General features: G+C 39.3%; 2 protein-coding genes across 13 annotated transcripts in view; one reads left to right on the forward strand and one right to left on the reverse strand.

Annotated features, from left to right (window-relative positions):
- The window catches only part of RARS2 (arginyl-tRNA synthetase 2, mitochondrial), a 48,742-nt gene extending 37,029 nt beyond the window's left edge, over positions 1-11,713 (reverse strand). For 7 of the 9 annotated variants that reach the window (XM_084514327.1, XM_084514328.1, XM_084514330.1 and 4 more), the window contains exons 1-7: positions 11,623-11,713; positions 11,023-11,096; positions 10,286-10,391; positions 6,920-7,003; positions 3,538-3,635; positions 2,235-2,290; positions 592-675 (exon numbers count right to left, since the gene is read on the reverse strand). In XM_084514327.1, the coding sequence (XP_084370453.1) occupies positions 592-675; positions 2,235-2,290; positions 3,538-3,635; positions 6,920-7,003; positions 10,286-10,391; positions 11,023-11,096; positions 11,623-11,661 (541 nt within the window). In that variant the 5' untranslated portion in view covers positions 11,662-11,713. Of the gene's footprint in view, positions 1-591; positions 676-2,234; positions 2,291-3,537; positions 3,636-6,919; positions 7,004-9,203; positions 9,288-10,285; positions 10,392-11,022; positions 11,097-11,622 lie in introns of those variants that run through there. The other 2 variants (XM_084514334.1, XM_084514333.1) reach the window with 2 other exon arrangements.
- Positions 11,714-11,717: 4 nt separating this feature from the next.
- Positions 11,718-18,660, forward strand: part of ORC3 (origin recognition complex subunit 3) — a 35,178-nt gene continuing 28,235 nt past the window's right edge. For all 4 annotated transcript variants that reach the window (XM_084514318.1, XM_084514320.1, XM_084514319.1 and 1 more), the window contains exons 1-3: positions 11,718-11,857; positions 13,913-13,967; positions 16,467-16,564. In XM_084514318.1, the coding sequence (XP_084370444.1) occupies positions 11,834-11,857; positions 13,913-13,967; positions 16,467-16,564 (177 nt within the window). In that variant the 5' untranslated portion in view covers positions 11,718-11,833. The remainder of the gene's footprint in view (positions 11,858-13,912; positions 13,968-16,466; positions 16,565-18,660) is intronic.

Raw genomic sequence — 18,660 nt, forward strand, 5'->3', positions numbered from 1 at the left:
AAAAAAATATAAAGACACACACAAAGACAACTAAATACAAGTATATAACTTCCTTTTTTTTTTTTTTTTTTTTTTCCCCAAACAATCATTCTATTCTTATGCATACAGGTGTGGCATAGCTAAGTTAACAAACTTACTCTCCCACTATTCCTATTACCCATGCAAAATCTGAATAAGGAGGACAGTAGTATCACCACTGACATGCAACAGATACGGTATCATGTATTTGTGATGTATGGAGGCAGCAACAGTAGCCTGTTCAGCTACTAGAGCACCACAAGTACAACCACCACACTCAAAATATTTCTCCTGTGCTTTAAAAATAAACCTCAAGCAACACACAGGTAATCTGAGAGCTACTGAGGAACCATTGGGCAAATTTCCTCTTGTATTTCTTGCATGGCAGTGTACGTCATACCACTGATGAATCACTCTGGATTGCTTTGTTTTTGTCTTAAGGAGACTAACAACACAATACTGTTCTTTATGAGCTCAGGGTGAATCCAATGTGCCTGCAAAAACTGAAGTTGGAAACCCAGACCACATTATACAGTTGAAAAGTGAACAGGAGAAACAAATATCAAAACATACCAAACTGCATGCCCCAGTCACCAAGGTAATTTATTCTTATTACTTCATGTCCCAGTGCAGCTTTGAGATTTGCTATAAAATTCCCTGGTAAGGAATCAAAATTGGTGTTATTATGCAAAGTTGTAGGTCAACCTCAACCGATCAATTTTATGGTTTTGTCATATTCAAAAGGAAAAGGAAAAGCAAATCAGTCAGGTGAACTACTCTACACAATGTGCTAAAATACTTCCAAACTTAAAGCAATAATATTTTGAGCAGGAAAAAAAAGCAGCTTTGCATTTGAGAGGTGCCATAAAGCGTCTCACGCAGATCCATATGTTTATGTCTCTGTTGTCTGTGCATGCACATTCTGGAAAGTACATGACTATAAAAAACCCTTATGTTCATAAGGAGCCATGTACGACTTCTCGTATATTCACAAATACGTGGTAGTATCCATAATTCCCTTCTCAAAGCCAGGAAACCTCATACCAGGAGGTTAAGCAAGGACTGAAATTCACAAACTGCTCTTAACTGTGCAGTTAAACAGAGAACAACTCCACGTACTTGAACAGTACCGAACTCTTCACACACTGTGTGTCTGATATGGTCCAAACTTACCACATCACATAGGAACATCTTGTTTCTAATTGTTATTACAACAAAAACCCTTCATCTTTCTCCTGAGTTTGGCTGTATCATAGAATTACAAAGAAGTAACACATGCAACCAAGAAATAAGTGCAGCCCTTCCCCTATTCTTCTGTGCTTCAAGGGTACCTTTTAATTACAATACTGATATAAAAGGTTGCAAAAAGCTTTATCTTTTCCTTTATTGTAACGCCATACTATAGTCTGCAATCATTTTCCATTCCTATTCCCTGACATCAATTCATTCTGTTTCTATTGGATGAACATCCACCTACAGAACTATTTTCCTTTTTTTTTTTTTTTTTTTTTTTTTTGGTAACAAAGGACCTGGAAATGCAAGCCAAAAATACGTAATGCCATTCAACCTTCAGTCCACGAAGAGGCAGATTTATTAATTTTATGTAACTGATAATTACATATGATACATTAGTATAATTAAAAATAATGCATTATTAGCTCAACAGATGCTGTAGGGTCTTCAGCTAATAACCTACAAATTTTAATGAGACAGGGCAAAGGCAGGGAGAAGTGATGTTTTCCATATGCTATTAGAATACTGCACAATAAACTACTTAATTATTCCATGACAAATGACAGCAACTGTGTCAGTAATAGTAGCATAGAGGAATTAACACATAAAAGCAAATGTCTTGCAAGACAGCCACCAAGACATAACTATCTGCTCTGCAGTCCAGCACAAATCAGAAATTTAAAATTCAAAGGACTTTCATAACACCTCAATGAAAACTGCCATGGGTGTCTTCGTGGAACAATTTTAAAGTACTTCATTTAATGTTCACAGTCATAAAACTATATTACGTGTGACTTAATAAATCTGCCAGCAACACACCATGCTCTTTTCTTCACTGTATAATGAGGAAAAGGCTTTTAATTAGCAAGTCAAGCCTGACACAGCCACTCCACCAGGAGTGAAAGGTTAGCTGAATTCCCCTGTCAAGTGAATCATGGAGACAAAGAAGTCCTTTTAGGACACACACTGAAATGCATACTCACCTATTATTGTGGAACGCAAGTGTCCTATGTGAAACTTTTTGGCAATATTAGGGGAGCTGCAACAAATTTCCACAAATAGCATTTGTTCAATGTACAAGGCTACCACATCTCCAGCTCAGAAGTATTCAACTCATTAGTAACAGCAGAAGAACTGTAATTAAACCACAACTTTCACCTTGCCCTTGTAATTCTCTGATTAGTTTCTGTTCCAAGTAGATCTCGATATCAAACCAACTTTTCCTCTCGTATCAGCAAGCAGCCAGTGTTAAAGAAAAAAAGAAAAAAAAAAACACACCAAAGAACCTCCCAATATCCAAATATACAAGTGACAAAGGACTTACACTAATGTCCCACTTTCACATTTATTGGACTTAAGAATCATGTTCTTCAGACTTTTATTAGACATAAATCTGGTACCAGATCAGGTGACTTGGTGTACAAGAATCAGTAACTAAAATCACATTTTCTTTCAACAATGTCCTTTTCAAAACTTGTAAATGGCATATCGTTATGCAAAACAAACAAACAAACAAACAAAAACCACACCTCCAACGCTGTTTTATAATATGAACAGATGTTTTGTTTAGTTTGTTGTTTGTATTTTAGTTCACTTCAAGCTTACAATAGTGGCATATTATTAATCCCCACAACTGTTTGCCCTCAAAAACAAAATTAAATTTCAGCTATGAACATCCACCCTCCAAATTAAAGGCATGTGCTGACTTTCTGACTAAGGAAGCCTACACAAGGAGAATAGGTGAACAATTTTATTACTTTTTTTTCAATACAAAAAGTGATCCAAGTCAACCACTTTTCTTTCCCTGCACAGGTGACCACAAATAAAATAGATACTGGCCAGAAGTTCTGGGGCCAGCAACTGAGAAGATTTAGCAAGATAAATGCTTGGCTGCTCTAGCAAGTCAAGGATGAAGGTAGTGAGGACAGCTAAGTAACAGCTTTGGAAACTGAAGCCCAGGTGGAAGAAGAAGTGCATTACCGGCTGAAAATTCAGATGATGCCTCTTGATAACAAGATAAAAGAGGCCTACATAGAAACTGAATGCTATTATGCACTAAAGGAGAACGAGGCATGAACTCTTCAAACACCAAAAATACATTCTGGGAAAAGCCTCAATGCCCTAAATAAAACTTATATTCTACTTGGCAAATCTATCAGAGTATTAAATACAGATGAATGTAATCCCATAAATGTGGTTTAACTTCACAGGCACCGCGCATTACAGCAATGAATATCAATCAGCAGACAAGGCTGTATTCTCAAAGAACTCATCGCGAGTGCTTACCTGAACTCAATCACTGCCTTTTGTCTAGGCACCATCGAAAAAAGTTCACTTTTAATTCCATATTCTGAGCCATCTTTCAACACCTGCTGCAGCACAGTCTGAAGCACAGGGAAGATAAAATGAAGGAAAATAAGTATCAACAACAGAAAATGTGATCAGGAAAACCATCCACCAACCACACAGGAGTCTGATCCCACAGCTGGTTTTCACATTACCAGTTCGATGGCTGGTCTGCCAAGAAAACAAGGTATCACATGCAGATGGAAATGCCATTAACTTTTGAAAGCTGCACCGGATCAATTAAATAAGTTAGACAAATTGTAAGCAGAGATTTTGGTGAAAATCTAAGCTGATTTTGGTAAAAACTTAAAAGGAGAAAGCATAGATCTCATTAAAACTGTTTAGTTACACAACATCAAAGTGCTGGAGGGTCACCCAGAGGTAATCAGTAAGCAGGAAAGGAAAGTCAGCCCAAGAATGTGGGTAAAATAGTAACCTCCTGTAAAATAAAGGCATTCTCATGTAAATACGACTCTTACCTTACTCTGTCTGACCAGGACCCTTGCCATGCCTAATTCAGGTAACACATTTTAAAATAAAAGCTACCTTGTAGAACTAGACCATAGATTTTGATCAAAGACTGGGAGAGCTTATAAGCAGTAGACTTGATGAGAGAATTTATTTCATTGTGCAGCCAGATGTTCTCAGCAGGCTTTTTTTTCTCCTTGATTTAAAAAGAAAAGCTACATAGCATACCTCTGAGCTTCTTCAAAAGTGCATTCTTCCCATGAATAAATCTTATCAAGGCACACTTTGAGGACTTTGGAATGAAATTCCTATGAGTCCTGTCCTAGATCCAAAGTTTTTGTCAACGTGTGCATATAAAGGACATCCACTGCACACAGCACAACCCAGTCACAGAGGTCCAGCCCTTAGGGACACATCAGATCTCCCACACACTCCTTGTCACTGAGGGCCTGCAAGAAATCCAACATGCTATAATTGCACGAGCATTACTGTGCTTATCCAGGTCACCTCAACAGCACATGGACGTGTTTTTATTTTCAGGAAATCCAACACAAAAGTTCAGGATTTCTAGCCTTTGTGACTACCACTAAAGCCAGCCTAAGGCACGAAACTGCAGAATGCTCTCCATCAGTTCACTGCAGGTAGACTGAAACAACAGCTTATGGGAGATACCTCATGGTCTGATCATTCTTAATAATAACAGGATACATACACGTCAACCAGTGGTTCAAGTGAAGAAAAAACAGACAAAAGAGGCTTAGCTTTTTCTGATTTCAGTAATACAAATGCTTTCGTTGTTCTTTCTACAACATGAGGCAGACTAACATCTCTAGCTTTTTCCAGTTGCTTAACATCACTGCCCACTGTATGTCTTCATTAATCTTTTTTTAGGAATAGAATCTGCCTAATGTTCTTTTCCTTTCCTGTTGGATGAGAGTATGCACATACAATGTGGAAACAGAAAAACAGGAGACTTTTGCAAGAATTTAAGCCTCCTCAGAATCACCAAGTCACTTAACTCCGAAACAGGAAGAAAAACAACAACCCCCAACACTCACATTCTACTAAGACTGCTAGATTTTCCTAGGCATCAAAAGCCAGCCTGCTTTCTACACCTCTAGCACCAAAGAAAGCCAACTATTCAGTCTTCACGTGTCTAAACACCCCTTCTGCCACCTGCGAGTCTGTGAGAATGGCTTGTACAAAAGCACGTCTACTTTGAAAGCACGGAGATGGTCTAAAATTCAAACATTTCCTCAACAACATGAATGTAGTTTGTGGAAAGAGGAATCCTATGCTTCATCAGTACTGCAATCATACAGCAAGATAATTCCCTGTATACACCCTGCATTCTTCAGTTTGTCACAGTGATGCCAATACACTACAAAACCTAATACATGAAGCTGTAAGTATCAGACAAACTCCCTGAAGATAGTACAGGCCTCTAGCAATGTGAGCTGAAGTGGAAATCTCATTCCATTCAGTGGAAAGTTGTTTGTTTGATTTTATTTTTCCTAAAGTCACCTTAAAACACTTCTGCAGCAGAAATAACAGATGTAGAAAAAAGGAACTATACCTGTAGAGAAACCTTTAATGCTGTTTTCATTATGGCACCTTAGAAGGTAAGCCAGACCCACAAACAAATCCTCAAATTTATCACAGCCTTATTCTCCTTATTAGTGAAAGTCACAGCTAGGTCTTATCTCCTCCTCTCTCCTCAGTGATATAATGCAAAATTCTGTGTTCTAATCCCACATTTCTTCCAGCAAAATTCTACTAGGCCAGACACATGGTTTTGCTTGACTCATACTGAGTAAAATCCCTACAGACAAAGCACCTTGTCAAATCCTGCCCGTGAATACAATTTAACACCAACACTGTTCTTTCAGTGAATAGTCAGGTGTTATGTTCCTATCATGATGGATTACAGCTAGTTAATGAGAATTTAAGGAGATGTTTCCAGGCAATACATAAAGCAGATAGGAATGCCTAGGCATTAGCAACTCACAAGGCGACCTATCATTCAAGAGAAGATGATAACAAGCCTAAGTGACTCGCTCACTGGAAGCCCTGATAGGAAGAGAGCTTCACCAGCATGAGGTAAGATCTGATTTCCTGCCCAAATCACACGTGGCTCATTTTCTAAGACCACAATGTTATTTCCACAAAAGCTGCTTAGATTAATGCCTTGAACACCACCACAACGTAGCTTGCAACCCAGGTTAGTTCAGCTGGCTTAGCAGGGCTTTCATTCACTCCCCAGTCGAACAGCACCAGCCAGCCACCCATCCTAATGCAAGTTCTTGAAAATAATCCAGACCGAGTGCAACCAAAACACTACTTCTACGGACCGAGTGGTATCTTCCTTTCACTAAGATACTGGTTTAACAAAATTAGGATCTTCCATTCCAGTCAGATTGGACATTGCAGAATTTTTGGCAACAAAGTACATAACGGTAGATTTGAAGTCAGGTACTTTTATTTCAGGTATCTTTCTACCATTCTTCTTTATTTTACACAAGAGTTTATATGCAAGACCAAAATTTTGAGTTGTGTACTTCAGAAACACAAAGAACACGTGAAGTCTGCCTTTCAGAGCAGAAACATGAAAGAAAAAGAGAGGGATTGTAACTGAAGGATAGATGCATTGTTTCCTCAAGAGGATAAACTTCTGTGAGCCTCATTCCCAATTCTAGACCTACCTAACAAAGCAGCATCAGGAATCCTTGAGTAGAATTGATGAAAAACAAGCAGATATGTATAGAAAGTATCAAAGACTATGGTTAAGTATTTTAGAGTTTTACATTGCGGAATTTATCGAGGAACTTTAACACATCTGAAATATTGTACTCACCTTTGCCAGTAATTCCCTGTTTATCGTAAAGTTCACTGTTCCTGGACCAGTGCTGATTTCACTCACCACAGCATCACATTTTAGCTATAAGAACAAAACAGAACAGCAACTCTCCATGAAAACAGGTAAATTAGAAAATTTTAATTCAATCCACTCAAAATATTAATTTAATCCACTATAAATATTAAATGATTTTTATCTGATTGGAAGCAATCACAGATCATTTAATCTATCCATTTGAAAAAAGGATGATTTTATTATTTCTAATCCACGCTTACTAGCTCTGAACAGAACTCACTGAAATGTCACACACTTGTTTTGCTTCAGTCCTTGCTTGTGTCCAGGCTGTGTTAATTTATTTTGGCTACGAGCAGCAGATGATCTCTTTGTACACACAAAGGCTGAGATGCATTTGACGGCTTCACACAGTGTGTGTGACAACAACAACAACAAACAAAAGATCCATGTCTTAAAGAAAATCTGAGACAAGCTTTGGACTGCTGTTTCTCAAAGTTCCTGACTTGAACTACAATGCCTTGCAGCAGCCAGTGATATAAACTAAAGATGTTAAAGGTTTATATATTAAACATTCCATTTACAATTTTCAGAAGGCTCGTGTTTTGAAAATTCTGAAGCTGTAAGGAATGTATAAGCTCCTCTAATGTCAACCTCCTCTTTACACAGATTTTAGTCTCTTTACAGGTTGAGAGTTTTGGCTTCGTTTTCACTAAAGTAGCTTCCTTTCATAGGCAGGACATTTTCTCAAACAACAAAAACAAACAAGTTATCTTCTGTTGCTTTTTGTTTGTCTTATAACTTGGTCTTTGAAAGAGGCAAGCTACACATTCCTACTGAAGCACATCAGCACGAAGAAGAAATTCTATCCCCATTCTAGGTCTTGTAGTTAGACCCTACCTCAAACAGGAGTAATTACTGTTAGCCTGTAAGTTCTTTAACCTTAACAATCTCCAGTAACAACAAATTCCATTGTTTATTCATAAGCTACATGAAAGAAATATCTCTTTTATTGACTCTGAATTTCCTTCCTCTTTGTTTTACTGAAGGCCCATTTCACCCATGTTATGGGGCAGATATAAAACAGAAATTCCCACTGCACTTTCTCCATACTGTTTGTTCTGCTAAGTGTTTTCTACATCATCTGTCACTACCATCTCAGTGTTTTTTTCAACTTTTTAATATGAGAGCTTATTTGTCCTCTCCATAGCTGTATCAATTCTTCCAAGTACTTAACCATTCTTTAGTAACCAGATCTCCCCATGCCTACGGCTTGGATCAGAATGCTGTATCAGAATATCCTATAAAGGCATAAAAAGAAAAAAAGTTCCCTCTCAGCCAAGAACTAACAGTTGAAAGATGAAGCAAGAAGCAGCCACCCAAATAAAATCAAAAGCCAACAGAAACAAGACAATTAGAACCTTAATGACAGACAAATCTCAGCGTATCTTAGCATATTATGTTCCATTTGGCATCATGTTGCCTGATTATTTTGGCTACTTTAGTCAGTGGGAACTATTTCAGTCTCTTCTGCCTAACCTAAATATCTGTATTTCAAACATTGTGACCCATTTCCTCTTCAGTGACTAAGAGCATGCTATTGAAACTCGAGGTACTCTATCAACTTTTTTTTTTTTTTTTTTTATCATGACAAACACTGATCACTGCCTACATTTCTGTCTCACTGCTAATTTTTGATATTATGGTTATATTCTGCATATTTGTATTTCTATACTGCTTACCTTTGTGGATGACATGATCAGTCTAAACAAATCATAATAAATGCATTGCCTTTATCCAATATCCAACAAAAATGATTCTAAGAGATTAGAAGTTTTTTTTTTTCTTTTTTTTTTTTTTTCCCCTCCTTTGGTTAACCAGCGTGGTGTATTCAATTTCTGAGCTTATATTGATGGTTTGCTCTTTTCTACTGTTACATCCGCTTTGCCGTGTAAAGATGTGAGGCTCGGTGGCCAAGATTTATTTAATGAGCCAGAACCAATAAAAGAGAAAGACACATTTGTAGCTTTCACATCACTGGTAACAGCAGTTGTTTTTAAAGTGACAGACCAGACACCAGGAAAAGAATCGCTACCATGATGTTACAGTCATGGGAACAGAATGCCCACAGAGGCTGTTAAATCCTTGGAGGCCTATAAAACCACAGTGGATTTCAAAAGTCTTGAGCAAACTCATCCAAAACCCCTCAATAACCCGCTTTGAGAAGGAGACTGGAACAAATCACTTCCTGAGGCCCTTTCCAACTTACATTATTCTATGATGCTAGATCAACTTAAAGTAGTTTCAGAACTTTTGGTTGTACATCTGTGCACCATCAGCTCTTCCTTTGCCTGAGACAGAATACATGTATTCATGTGTTACAAAAATGGGTCCAAAGTATGGTTCTCTTCAACATCTCAGCAGTGAAGTATGAAATGAGGAAATAGCTTAGCTTCTCAGTAACAAATTCTTTTATTTGTCCTTTTAAACTCCTGATCATATAGCAACCCTACTGATTCCCTCTCAAACTTATTATTTCTGAGGCAGATGAAGCATCTTTTTTACACTTTTATTATTTGATCTACTGCCTCTTTGCAGCTAACATTATCACTACTTCTTAGTTTATACTCCTCTTCATCAGCACCAGTAGCAACTTCTTAGATTTTGAAGGATTTTTTTCATCTCTAATGATCCCTCAAAACCTAGCATCACCTTTCTGGTCCCTCTTTCAACTTTATACATACCAACTTCTCTGAAGTTTTCTTCTCTTCCGTGTACCTTTATTTCTTCAAGATTCATGTCACTTATGTATATCTTGTTTTGCCTGTTGCTTCTTTTTTATTACAGTAGTTAGCCTTAATGACTCAGCCACTGCAATTTCCCATGGCCTGAAATGGCCATGAAAACATTGCTGTTCTAAGAAACCTCAATTTCAAACAGTTAGTGAGAAGACTGGCCTGTTTGACCCACAGGTTAAGTTTCTTCATTGTGATTCTAGTGTTGGAGTTTGCCATCTTTGATTTCTCAGGCCACTACGTACTCAATTTTTTCCTCTAGTTTTGGTCAACAGTACGGACCAAAGCAGAGCTTTTAGGCAGTGCTTCCTAACTCACAAACATGACTTACTCTCAAACTATTTTAAAACCACAATTTCACAAGAAACTTAACTAAAACTGCTCCTCTGATTACCTGTGAAGACTGTGTACAATGACAATGGGTGCAGTCATTACACTCCTCTGATCCAAAGAGATATATGAAGAAAGAATACCATTTACTTTACGATGCCTGTTACATCCCTAGTCTGTAAGTTCATTACTGTGTCAAATACATGAAATTAACATGTTAGCATACCTTCTCAGCTAGCTTCTGAGCTTGAAGCTGAAGATCTTGTGCTAAGCAATCACCAGAATGGTTTTCTAGAACAGAAGCAACAGAAAGCTGGAAATCAGCAACATGCCTGGAAAAAAAAAAAAAAAAGGAACAGATGAAAATCAGGGAAAAAAGTGTTGAAATGATGTGGAGATTTGACAAATCCAAGCTGACTCTGCACTCTGCATATGGCAAGTCTAATTGGCAAGCATAACCCAGTCACTGGTACCCAAAAGTAAGCTACATTTAGAAAGCCGCAGTAGAAAGCTAAATATTACCTTTGCTCTAATACAACTGTAAAATACATATGGTAAAATAACCATTTCACAGTAAAAAAAATGTTATACTTATGAATAAAAGTAGTTTATCTGCCAAAAATACTACACCTCTTAAGCATGACAGGGAAAAAATCTGTAACTTCACATTAGTTCTAAGCAGTTTCATATTTAGTTAATTTATTAATACTGAAACATTTACCATTCAAGTGGTGCATATTATTTATATGTTTGAAGCAATTATATTTGTATTGAGCTTGCTTCAAAAAACAGAGTGGTTTAATTAGATTTAGGTATCTTCTTATAATTGGACTGGTATATTAGCTTCGGTTTGCTTTTCTGTATTTCTATTTCCCTGAAGCCCTGTTAAGCCATTGCACTAACAAACACAACCAAAAATAATATAACATGACAAGATATTGTAAGATAAAGTGCAAACTCTACCGTTTTTTGGAGACAGGAACTGCAGATATGGACTTTATTAGTTTTTCTGGCGGCAGATCCAAAACTTTGGAAAGCTAAATTCGAAATAAAGAACAAAGTGGCTTAAGTGAAAAAGACCCAGGAGAAGTACTGCTCCCTGCTTATATACTTGTGAGGGATTTGAGGGATTTTCAAGTAAATTTCCTCTCAGGGGAAGGAAATAAATAATTATTTAGTACTTTAAGCTTGCTTTTTTCCAATTTGCAACGCAAACGCAGGGAATAGTAAAGAAACCTTATAAAAGGAAGAGGAAAAAAAATAAAAGACAAGACAAAACATCGCGTACAGGTCCTTTATTTCACAGGATAACATTTATTTTATTTATTTAGTTATTTATTTTTATCCTCGAGCCCCTGCACGCCATGACCGGACTCCCTCCCACGCCCCCCCCCCGGCCGTTAGGGGTGGGCGGGCCAACGAAGCCCGCGCCGGTCCCCTTGGCAACCGGCCCTACCAACTGCCGGAGGGGGGGGGGGTCCGGCTAGAGGGCTCAAACCGGGCGGCTCCGTTTTCGGGGCAGCCCCGCTCCCGGTGACCGGAGGGCGGGTTGTGGAGGGTTACCTGGCTGGCGATGCTCCTCCGGAAGGCGCAAGCTGCCATGACCGGGCGGCGGGGCGGGAGGTCAGCGCCGCCCCTTGCCCCCGCCCGCCGTCTTTCGGCCCGCCCTGTCAGCGCCGCGCGGCCCCGCACTGCGCATGCGCCGTGGCCCCGTCCCCTCAGGGCCGCGCGGCCGTTACCTCACGGAGCCGTTAGCGGGGGGGGAGGGGGCGACATGAGCGCGGGCTCCGTCTCCAAGGTGAGGCGGCGGGGGGGGGGGTGGCGTTTGCCGTCGTTTAAGCGTTAAATTTATGTGATTTGTATTATTATTTTTTTATTATTTTTTGAAAGCTTAACGTTTGGTTCACGGCCAGGGGCGATAGCGAGGAGGCAGGGCGCCTCGGTTGAAATGTGTGAGGGCACCGCGCTGTGTGGTGTGGCGCTCGGCTGTGTCGCGGGCTGCAGCGCGCAGGGAAGTTTTTTTTTTTTACCTCAGGAAAAATCCTTCCCCTCGTGTTGTTTTCCACGGGACCCAGGCGTGTGTCTGCGTCCTTCGGTGTGGAAGTGGCCGTGCTTCCAGGGGGGCAGGGAGCTGCTTCCAAACAAAGTTAAAATTGAATTCAGATCGGGTGGGTTTCCCTTTTAAAAATGTTGCTTTTAAGGATTTGGGCAGTGAAGGGTACTTCTGTTGTGTCCTGTGTCTTAAATGTAATACTTGGTCATTTTACATGCTCATCTCAGCTACATTGAATGTAAACCATTAAATAATATTTATATTTCATTAGACTTAAACATCATTTCTTCTTATATCTATGCGCTTTATACAATTCTTTTCATAGAATCACAGAATGGTTTGGGTTGGAAGGGACCCTAAAGCCCACCCAGTCCCACCCCCTGCCATGGGCAGGGACACCTCCCACCAGCCCAGGTTGCCCAAAGCCCCATCCAGCCTGGCCTTGAGCACCTCCAGGGATGGGGCATCCACAGCTCCTCTGGGCAGCCTGTGCCAGGGCCTCATCATCCCCTGAGTAATTTGGGCCAATTCCAGCTGTCCTCTCAGGAATTACTGTGCTGACTTACTGTGTGTAATGCAGCGTAAATAAGCCTGTATCAAATATTTTTGTAGTGGAATTGTTCCACAGCATTTAGGGTATGGACGACACAGCTGGATAACTTTTGTCCATCTATTTTTAAACAGTTTTTAATATATTTATTAAAACGAAAAGTGTCCGAGAACTTCTCCAATTCTTAAGGCAGTTTTTCAGAAGGGGACAATATAAGTATCAGTGTTTGACTTCAGATCCTTTTTTGAATCAGAAGGGAAGTAATGTGTCCGAAGATACCCAAAAAACTAGTGTCTGTAATCAAAATTGAACATCTTTCTAGAGTTTTACTTTTATTAGATCGTTCTTACGCTGGTGGCTGAACTGTCTCAGTTTAAGTTCAATAATCTTTGTTTATGCAAGCATCTCTGTGGGAAATACTGGATGGAATCAGTCTGTTTAAATACCTTGAACATTTGTGTTTTTGCTTCACTCTTGCTGTGGCATGAGAACCTTACAGCGAGAGCTGGGGACAGTGTACGATTGCTGGTATAAAGGAAATCACAAAAAGAAGATGAGTATTGATTTGGGAAGATGATGGGAGAAATTTCAGGTTTTCTACAGGAAAATGAAAAAAACTCTCAGAACTCAAAGCTTAATACTTGCAGTTGATTTCATCCTTCTTGGTGACGGATCAGATCTAATTGTGAGATGACTTCTATTTGGAGGACTTCTGTAGGCAGGGTTTTTATTTATCTGAACCTTTCCCAAGTATTTGTCATTCTGCTTTTATCCATCTTTACTTTTCTGAGTTGGGGTGGACTTCTTGTCCTCTGCAGTTGCAGGGTGTCACTGGCTTTTGGATCACCTCTTCTGTGCATCCCAGTCTCTCGCTTTGTTTTGCTTTTAACTAAATCTGTATTGAGGAAACTATTGATGTGTCCCCAGGGAATCATTTCCTCTTAATTTTAAATCTATTGAATGAAGGTACATGAGGAGTTCAACGATTCCTCTCTCGCTGCTGTTCTTGCTGATAGATGAATTGAAGAACATAATGGAAGGGTAATAGAAGTTGTGCTGGAATACTGGTTCCGTTGCTTTTCTAGAATGAAACAGGACACTAAAAGCACAACTAATGGTATCCGTAAGACGCTGGCAATTTGGTTAAATTGGTGATGGAACACTGCGATTAAAGAGAATAAAATGGCCTTAGGAGTCACAGTCAGATAGATGCTCATTTTGAAGTTTATATTTTTCTTGTTATTCTCCAGGGCTGCTTTGTTTTTAAACCAAGTCCCAAGAAGAGAAAGGTGTCTCAAAAAACAGGTTAGTGCATTTTGATGTATGTTGCTGTGCTTTGGGAGGGTTAATCCTGGAAGCTTTGGTTCTGATTGAATTCTGTCATAGCTGTGTGAGGATTTCAGTTGCTCCTTGATGTCAATATTTCCGAAAACTCATTTCTTCAGAAGTAGTAGGTTAGCGTAAATGTTTTTTCATCTCCAACGATCAAGAATGTATAGCTGGCATTTGTCTTTGCTTTTTTTTTTTTTTTTTTTTTTTTTTTCCCCATACTACCATAAATTGTTAACTGACAAACCATCTATCTGAAGAGTCCGAATGAGCCACTTCTAAGCTATGGGAGTCAGAAATGATATCCCATTCATAATTCTTACCCTGTGTGGGTAGTTTTTCTTCTTTTCCTCAAACAACTTTGGCAGAAGCCATTTGTGAACACCTCTTGGCTTGTGTTCACTAACTTTTGTTGTTATATTTACGTTCTTTTCTCCAATCCAAAAGGCATGTATACAAGTCTCGGGGCGTTTGAGGAAGACCAAATGGGACAGGCTCTTATTGGAGCCATAAATAAGGCCGCTCAAATAGTTGCTGTTTGAGAGTTGGTCAGGGAACTAACTGTTCTTATTCCCAGGTTAAACTTTTTCGGCGTGGACAGAGCTGTCAAGAAGTGTGACAGTTTGAAAATATATATTATAAAAAAAGTGGAGGGGAAAGTAATAAAGCTTTGGAAATCATCACAGGCTCCCTCATTACCAGAGGGACTTAAAACAGCACCTGCTTTAAAATTAATCTCAAATTATTTTTTTTTCTGTGAGAGTTGGCACATCTGTGGCTCAGGGAACGAGAGGTAGGCAGATATAATCCAGTCTGTCATTTCAAGTCATTGCAAGATAAATAAACTAACAACCAAGACCTGTGCACTTAAACCACACTGGAATTTTACCCTGTACTGAACAGTATGTTTTTGCAGGATTTATAAATCATGGTTGGAAAAATGTGTTGCTCCACTTAGCACATACTTTGTCACAGAAAAATGAATTTGACTGGGCTGTTCTGAAAAGAGAAGCAGAAGGGAGCTAGTCTGACTGCTAACAGCAGTTGATTCAAATGGCGTTCTAAATAAACATGACTTTGATGTGCATATGTTGAGTTTGGAAGGCCAAACCTGACAAATGTGAAGTTTCAGGTGTGGTTGATATACTCTTGCACCTCACAAAGGCCTTCTGTGCACATTTGCACATGCAGTTTGAGGTTTGGTAGTATAGAAAGAATTTTATTCTTTGATTATAAAAACAGTGTGGTGGCTGGATGGTCTTTAACTCAAAGCCTGTGTCATCAAAGTGTGTTATGTCTTTAAGTGATTTTTCTTAGGGATACAAATGAGGTGTCTTTAGAAAAATTTAGATGTAATATTTAATGTTGCCTTGTAGCAAGCAACAGGTAACAATAGGCTGTTTGCTTCACCTTCAGCCTTTGTGTTCTTCCAGATAGCTTTTAAGGCTTCTCTAACACTACACCAGCTGGGAGTTAGGTGTGGGTATGCTGGGAGCAGGACAGTTCCAAAGCTGTGCCATTTTATTTTATGAAATGTAGACTGTGTGAAGGTGGGAGGGAAAACAAGAAAAAAGTAACTCAGAGGTTCTGTTCAGGCTGCTATTTTACTTTCATCGCTGTCCTTGTTGGGAAGCTGGTAGAGAGTTTCTGTACTCGTATCTGTCAGCTAGAGGAGCACCTGCGAAGCCAGATGCATTCAAAAATGTGCCAAGACATTGTGGTACTGAAAAGGTGCTGATTTTTGAAGGATTTGTGGCTTTTATGGCTCAGATTTTTTTTTTTTCATTTTCTTCTTTGTAAACAGCTCACGTAGAAGTGAGAGGCAGCTTAGAGAGAATTCAGAAATACAGGTTTGGTTTGTGCATAAAAGTTCTGCTGTGATAGTTATGGTAGTTAAGATTATGTATTTTTTTTTTTAAAAAAAATCTGTGTTTCAAGTAACCTAACAGTCCTTTCCCAGAATACCTTTTTGTTTGTTTGGGAAGCTGGTATTGCTGCATCTTTCCAGGAAGACAGAAAGGATTTCTTATGCGTGTGTTCTTGCAAGCCTTTGTGATTTGTATCAGACCGTAATAGTGAAGGACCCACAAAACTTTCTGAAGCAAGAAAAATATATATTATATTATATATATGTATATACCTAATGTTTGTTTTGTTTTGTTTTGTTTTGTTTTTCCCCTGATTTCGCCTTTAGCTCATCTGGGACTTGAGGTAGAAGCCAGCTCTTTGACTGAAGCCTGTATAGTTGGGCAGTAGATTCTGCTTATTCTGTCACTTACTCTACCAGATACCAGCAGTTAATTAACTGGCTAAGAGAAAAGTCATCGCCCTTATACCTGTATAGATAGATATAACAGATATATCTATCTAGATATCTTTATCTATAGATCTTCTTGATTCAGTTGGGTACTTTGCTTTCTTCTCAAGAAAAAATGATTTGTTCTAATAATATTTGTGTTTCCCTTTGCTTTCTAGCTGACTACTTCAGGGAAGGAAACAGTGATGCAGAGGATAGCGAGTTACGGTTTGCTACTTGTCAGTCATTATGGAAACACGTGAAATTGGAAGCAGAGGTGAGTCTTGCACCTTATACTAAAGCATTTACAACACCGCTGCTTGCTTCTTTGTTTTTGGAGGTCTCTTTTTACACACTTAAAGAACAATTTGTTAAAGCAATAAAAGGGCCAGAAATACTGACCAAGACTGAAATCCTTTTCTAGTGTACAAAAGTAAAAAAGTAAAAATAAAAAAATCCATCAGTTACACATTACTTCTTACCACAGAACTACATGCTTTTGATGCATCAAGCTGCTTCTTCTAAGCTGTTTTAACTAATTGACCTTCTTATTAATTCCTGGCATACTTTTTATTTTCTCTATTTCCAATTCTATTCTGTGTGTGCCAGCCCTCTGAGGACTTCAGGCTGCTTTTGACCTCAGTGTTACGGAACTCACAGCAGCCCAAGATTCACTGGATTTATGTGAATGCAAGTGCATGGATGTCAAATAGTGAAACATAAGGCTGCAAGCTCAGTCTGTTGAGTTAGTACCCACAGTGTCAGTGGGTTTGTCTGGTGGGGATAGGAGTTAATTTCGTACTGAACTGTGGCCTCCTAATTGTTGTGTGGTGGATGGCATGCTGTTGTTGTGTCTGAGTAGCCAGCTGGCTTGTATTATAGCATGAATAATTGCTTCCGTACAGCAGGGATTTCCTCCTCTATTTGGTGTCAAGGATTCTGGGCAAGTATTCCGTATTCCTCTGCCTGCTATTGGGCATTAAACATTATGAGATTTTTTTTTCCCCGAGTTTGTTTTGGGATATACAGTAGGAGCCAGCTGGATGGAGCTTACGATCTGGACCCTTGGGCTGAACTCGTAAATTCCTCTAATTCTGTTTCTACTGTTCCATGATCCAGCTCTCTTGGACTTGTCAGCACACTTCTCAAACCGCAACAACCAGGGTGCGCAAAGCAGCGTGCAACACCGCAGTGCTGATCCCAGAGAACAGAAGCTTTGGGAGGTGTAGTTGGTATCATCCTGCTAGCTGCTTCAGCCTGACAGGTTAGCCACCAGCACTGGCAGAAACTGCCTTGTCAGTTACACAGTGAGGCTAGAGGGGCAATGACATCTGTAGCCACTTCTGGAAAACCTTTTCTTGTCTTCTTAATTTGGCACAGTGTTGTCAAGGCTTTTGAAATTATGCTTCTAGATAGCCAACAGTGGCTGCAGGATTTTCAACTTGATGAAGTGTTTTTTTTCCTAGTGCTCTGCAAATATTTGTCCAAGAGCAGCCAGCACAACCCATCATGGTAAAAGCCTCCCTTAACTACTTAGAAGCACAGAATCATTGCCATCTGGAAAATCATCATTCTTTCCTGTCCTAAATATTTCGCTGTTGGTGGCTTTTTTTTTTTTTTTTTCTTTTTTTGAATGCTGCTAGGAGTTCACCAAATACTTTTGTCTCTTTTTTTCTCCTCTGGGTGGAAGACAGTTCATCTTTACATTGACAAATTGGCATCGGCCTTGCCTTAGTTTGCTTTACCCAACAACAGATTATCTGTAGTTATTTTTGATGCCATACATCAAATTTTCTTCACTAAGCTTCTGGGGTATCTGTTATGTTTTCTTACAGAATTTTGAATTTCTGTCCTTTTGTCCTGCTGTTGGAAAACTTGGAGGTGATAATTGTTTTTACTTAGATGTGACAATTCAGCTTAGAAGGGATCTTAGAAAGTTTCTAGTCCTTCAAAGTCTCTGAAGTGCTTCTCAAAGCAGCATCACTTTGTGAGGTCAGGCCAGGTAGGTGAGAGCTTTATCCAGTCAGGATTTTATTTTGCACTTGGAAGCCCTGGTGTAGCAAACCCAATCCGTGGTAGAATACCTGAGAAGTGTATGGCTTGCTGATTTGGACTTTTATTCTAGGGCACTAAGTAGTACTGCACTAAGGGTAGGATGTTCACTGAAGTGTTTGCCAGGATACCTGACATTTTTGTGTCATGCTATGTGCTTGTGTTGGTCTTTTTTCAGTTCTCTGAAACCTGTCTGAGGTGTTGAATGCTGACGTGGATTTGACCTCTAAGTACTTTGTTGTGGAACACTCTCGGCCTTTGTATGTCTATCACAAACTGTGCTGCAGTGGTGGCATTTGGTGATGACATCCTCTCAGGCTT

Source organism: Aythya ferina, assembly GCF_964211825.1.
Source record: "Aythya ferina genome assembly, chromosome: 3".
NCBI classification, from domain to species: Eukaryota; Metazoa; Chordata; class Aves; order Anseriformes; family Anatidae; genus Aythya; species Aythya ferina.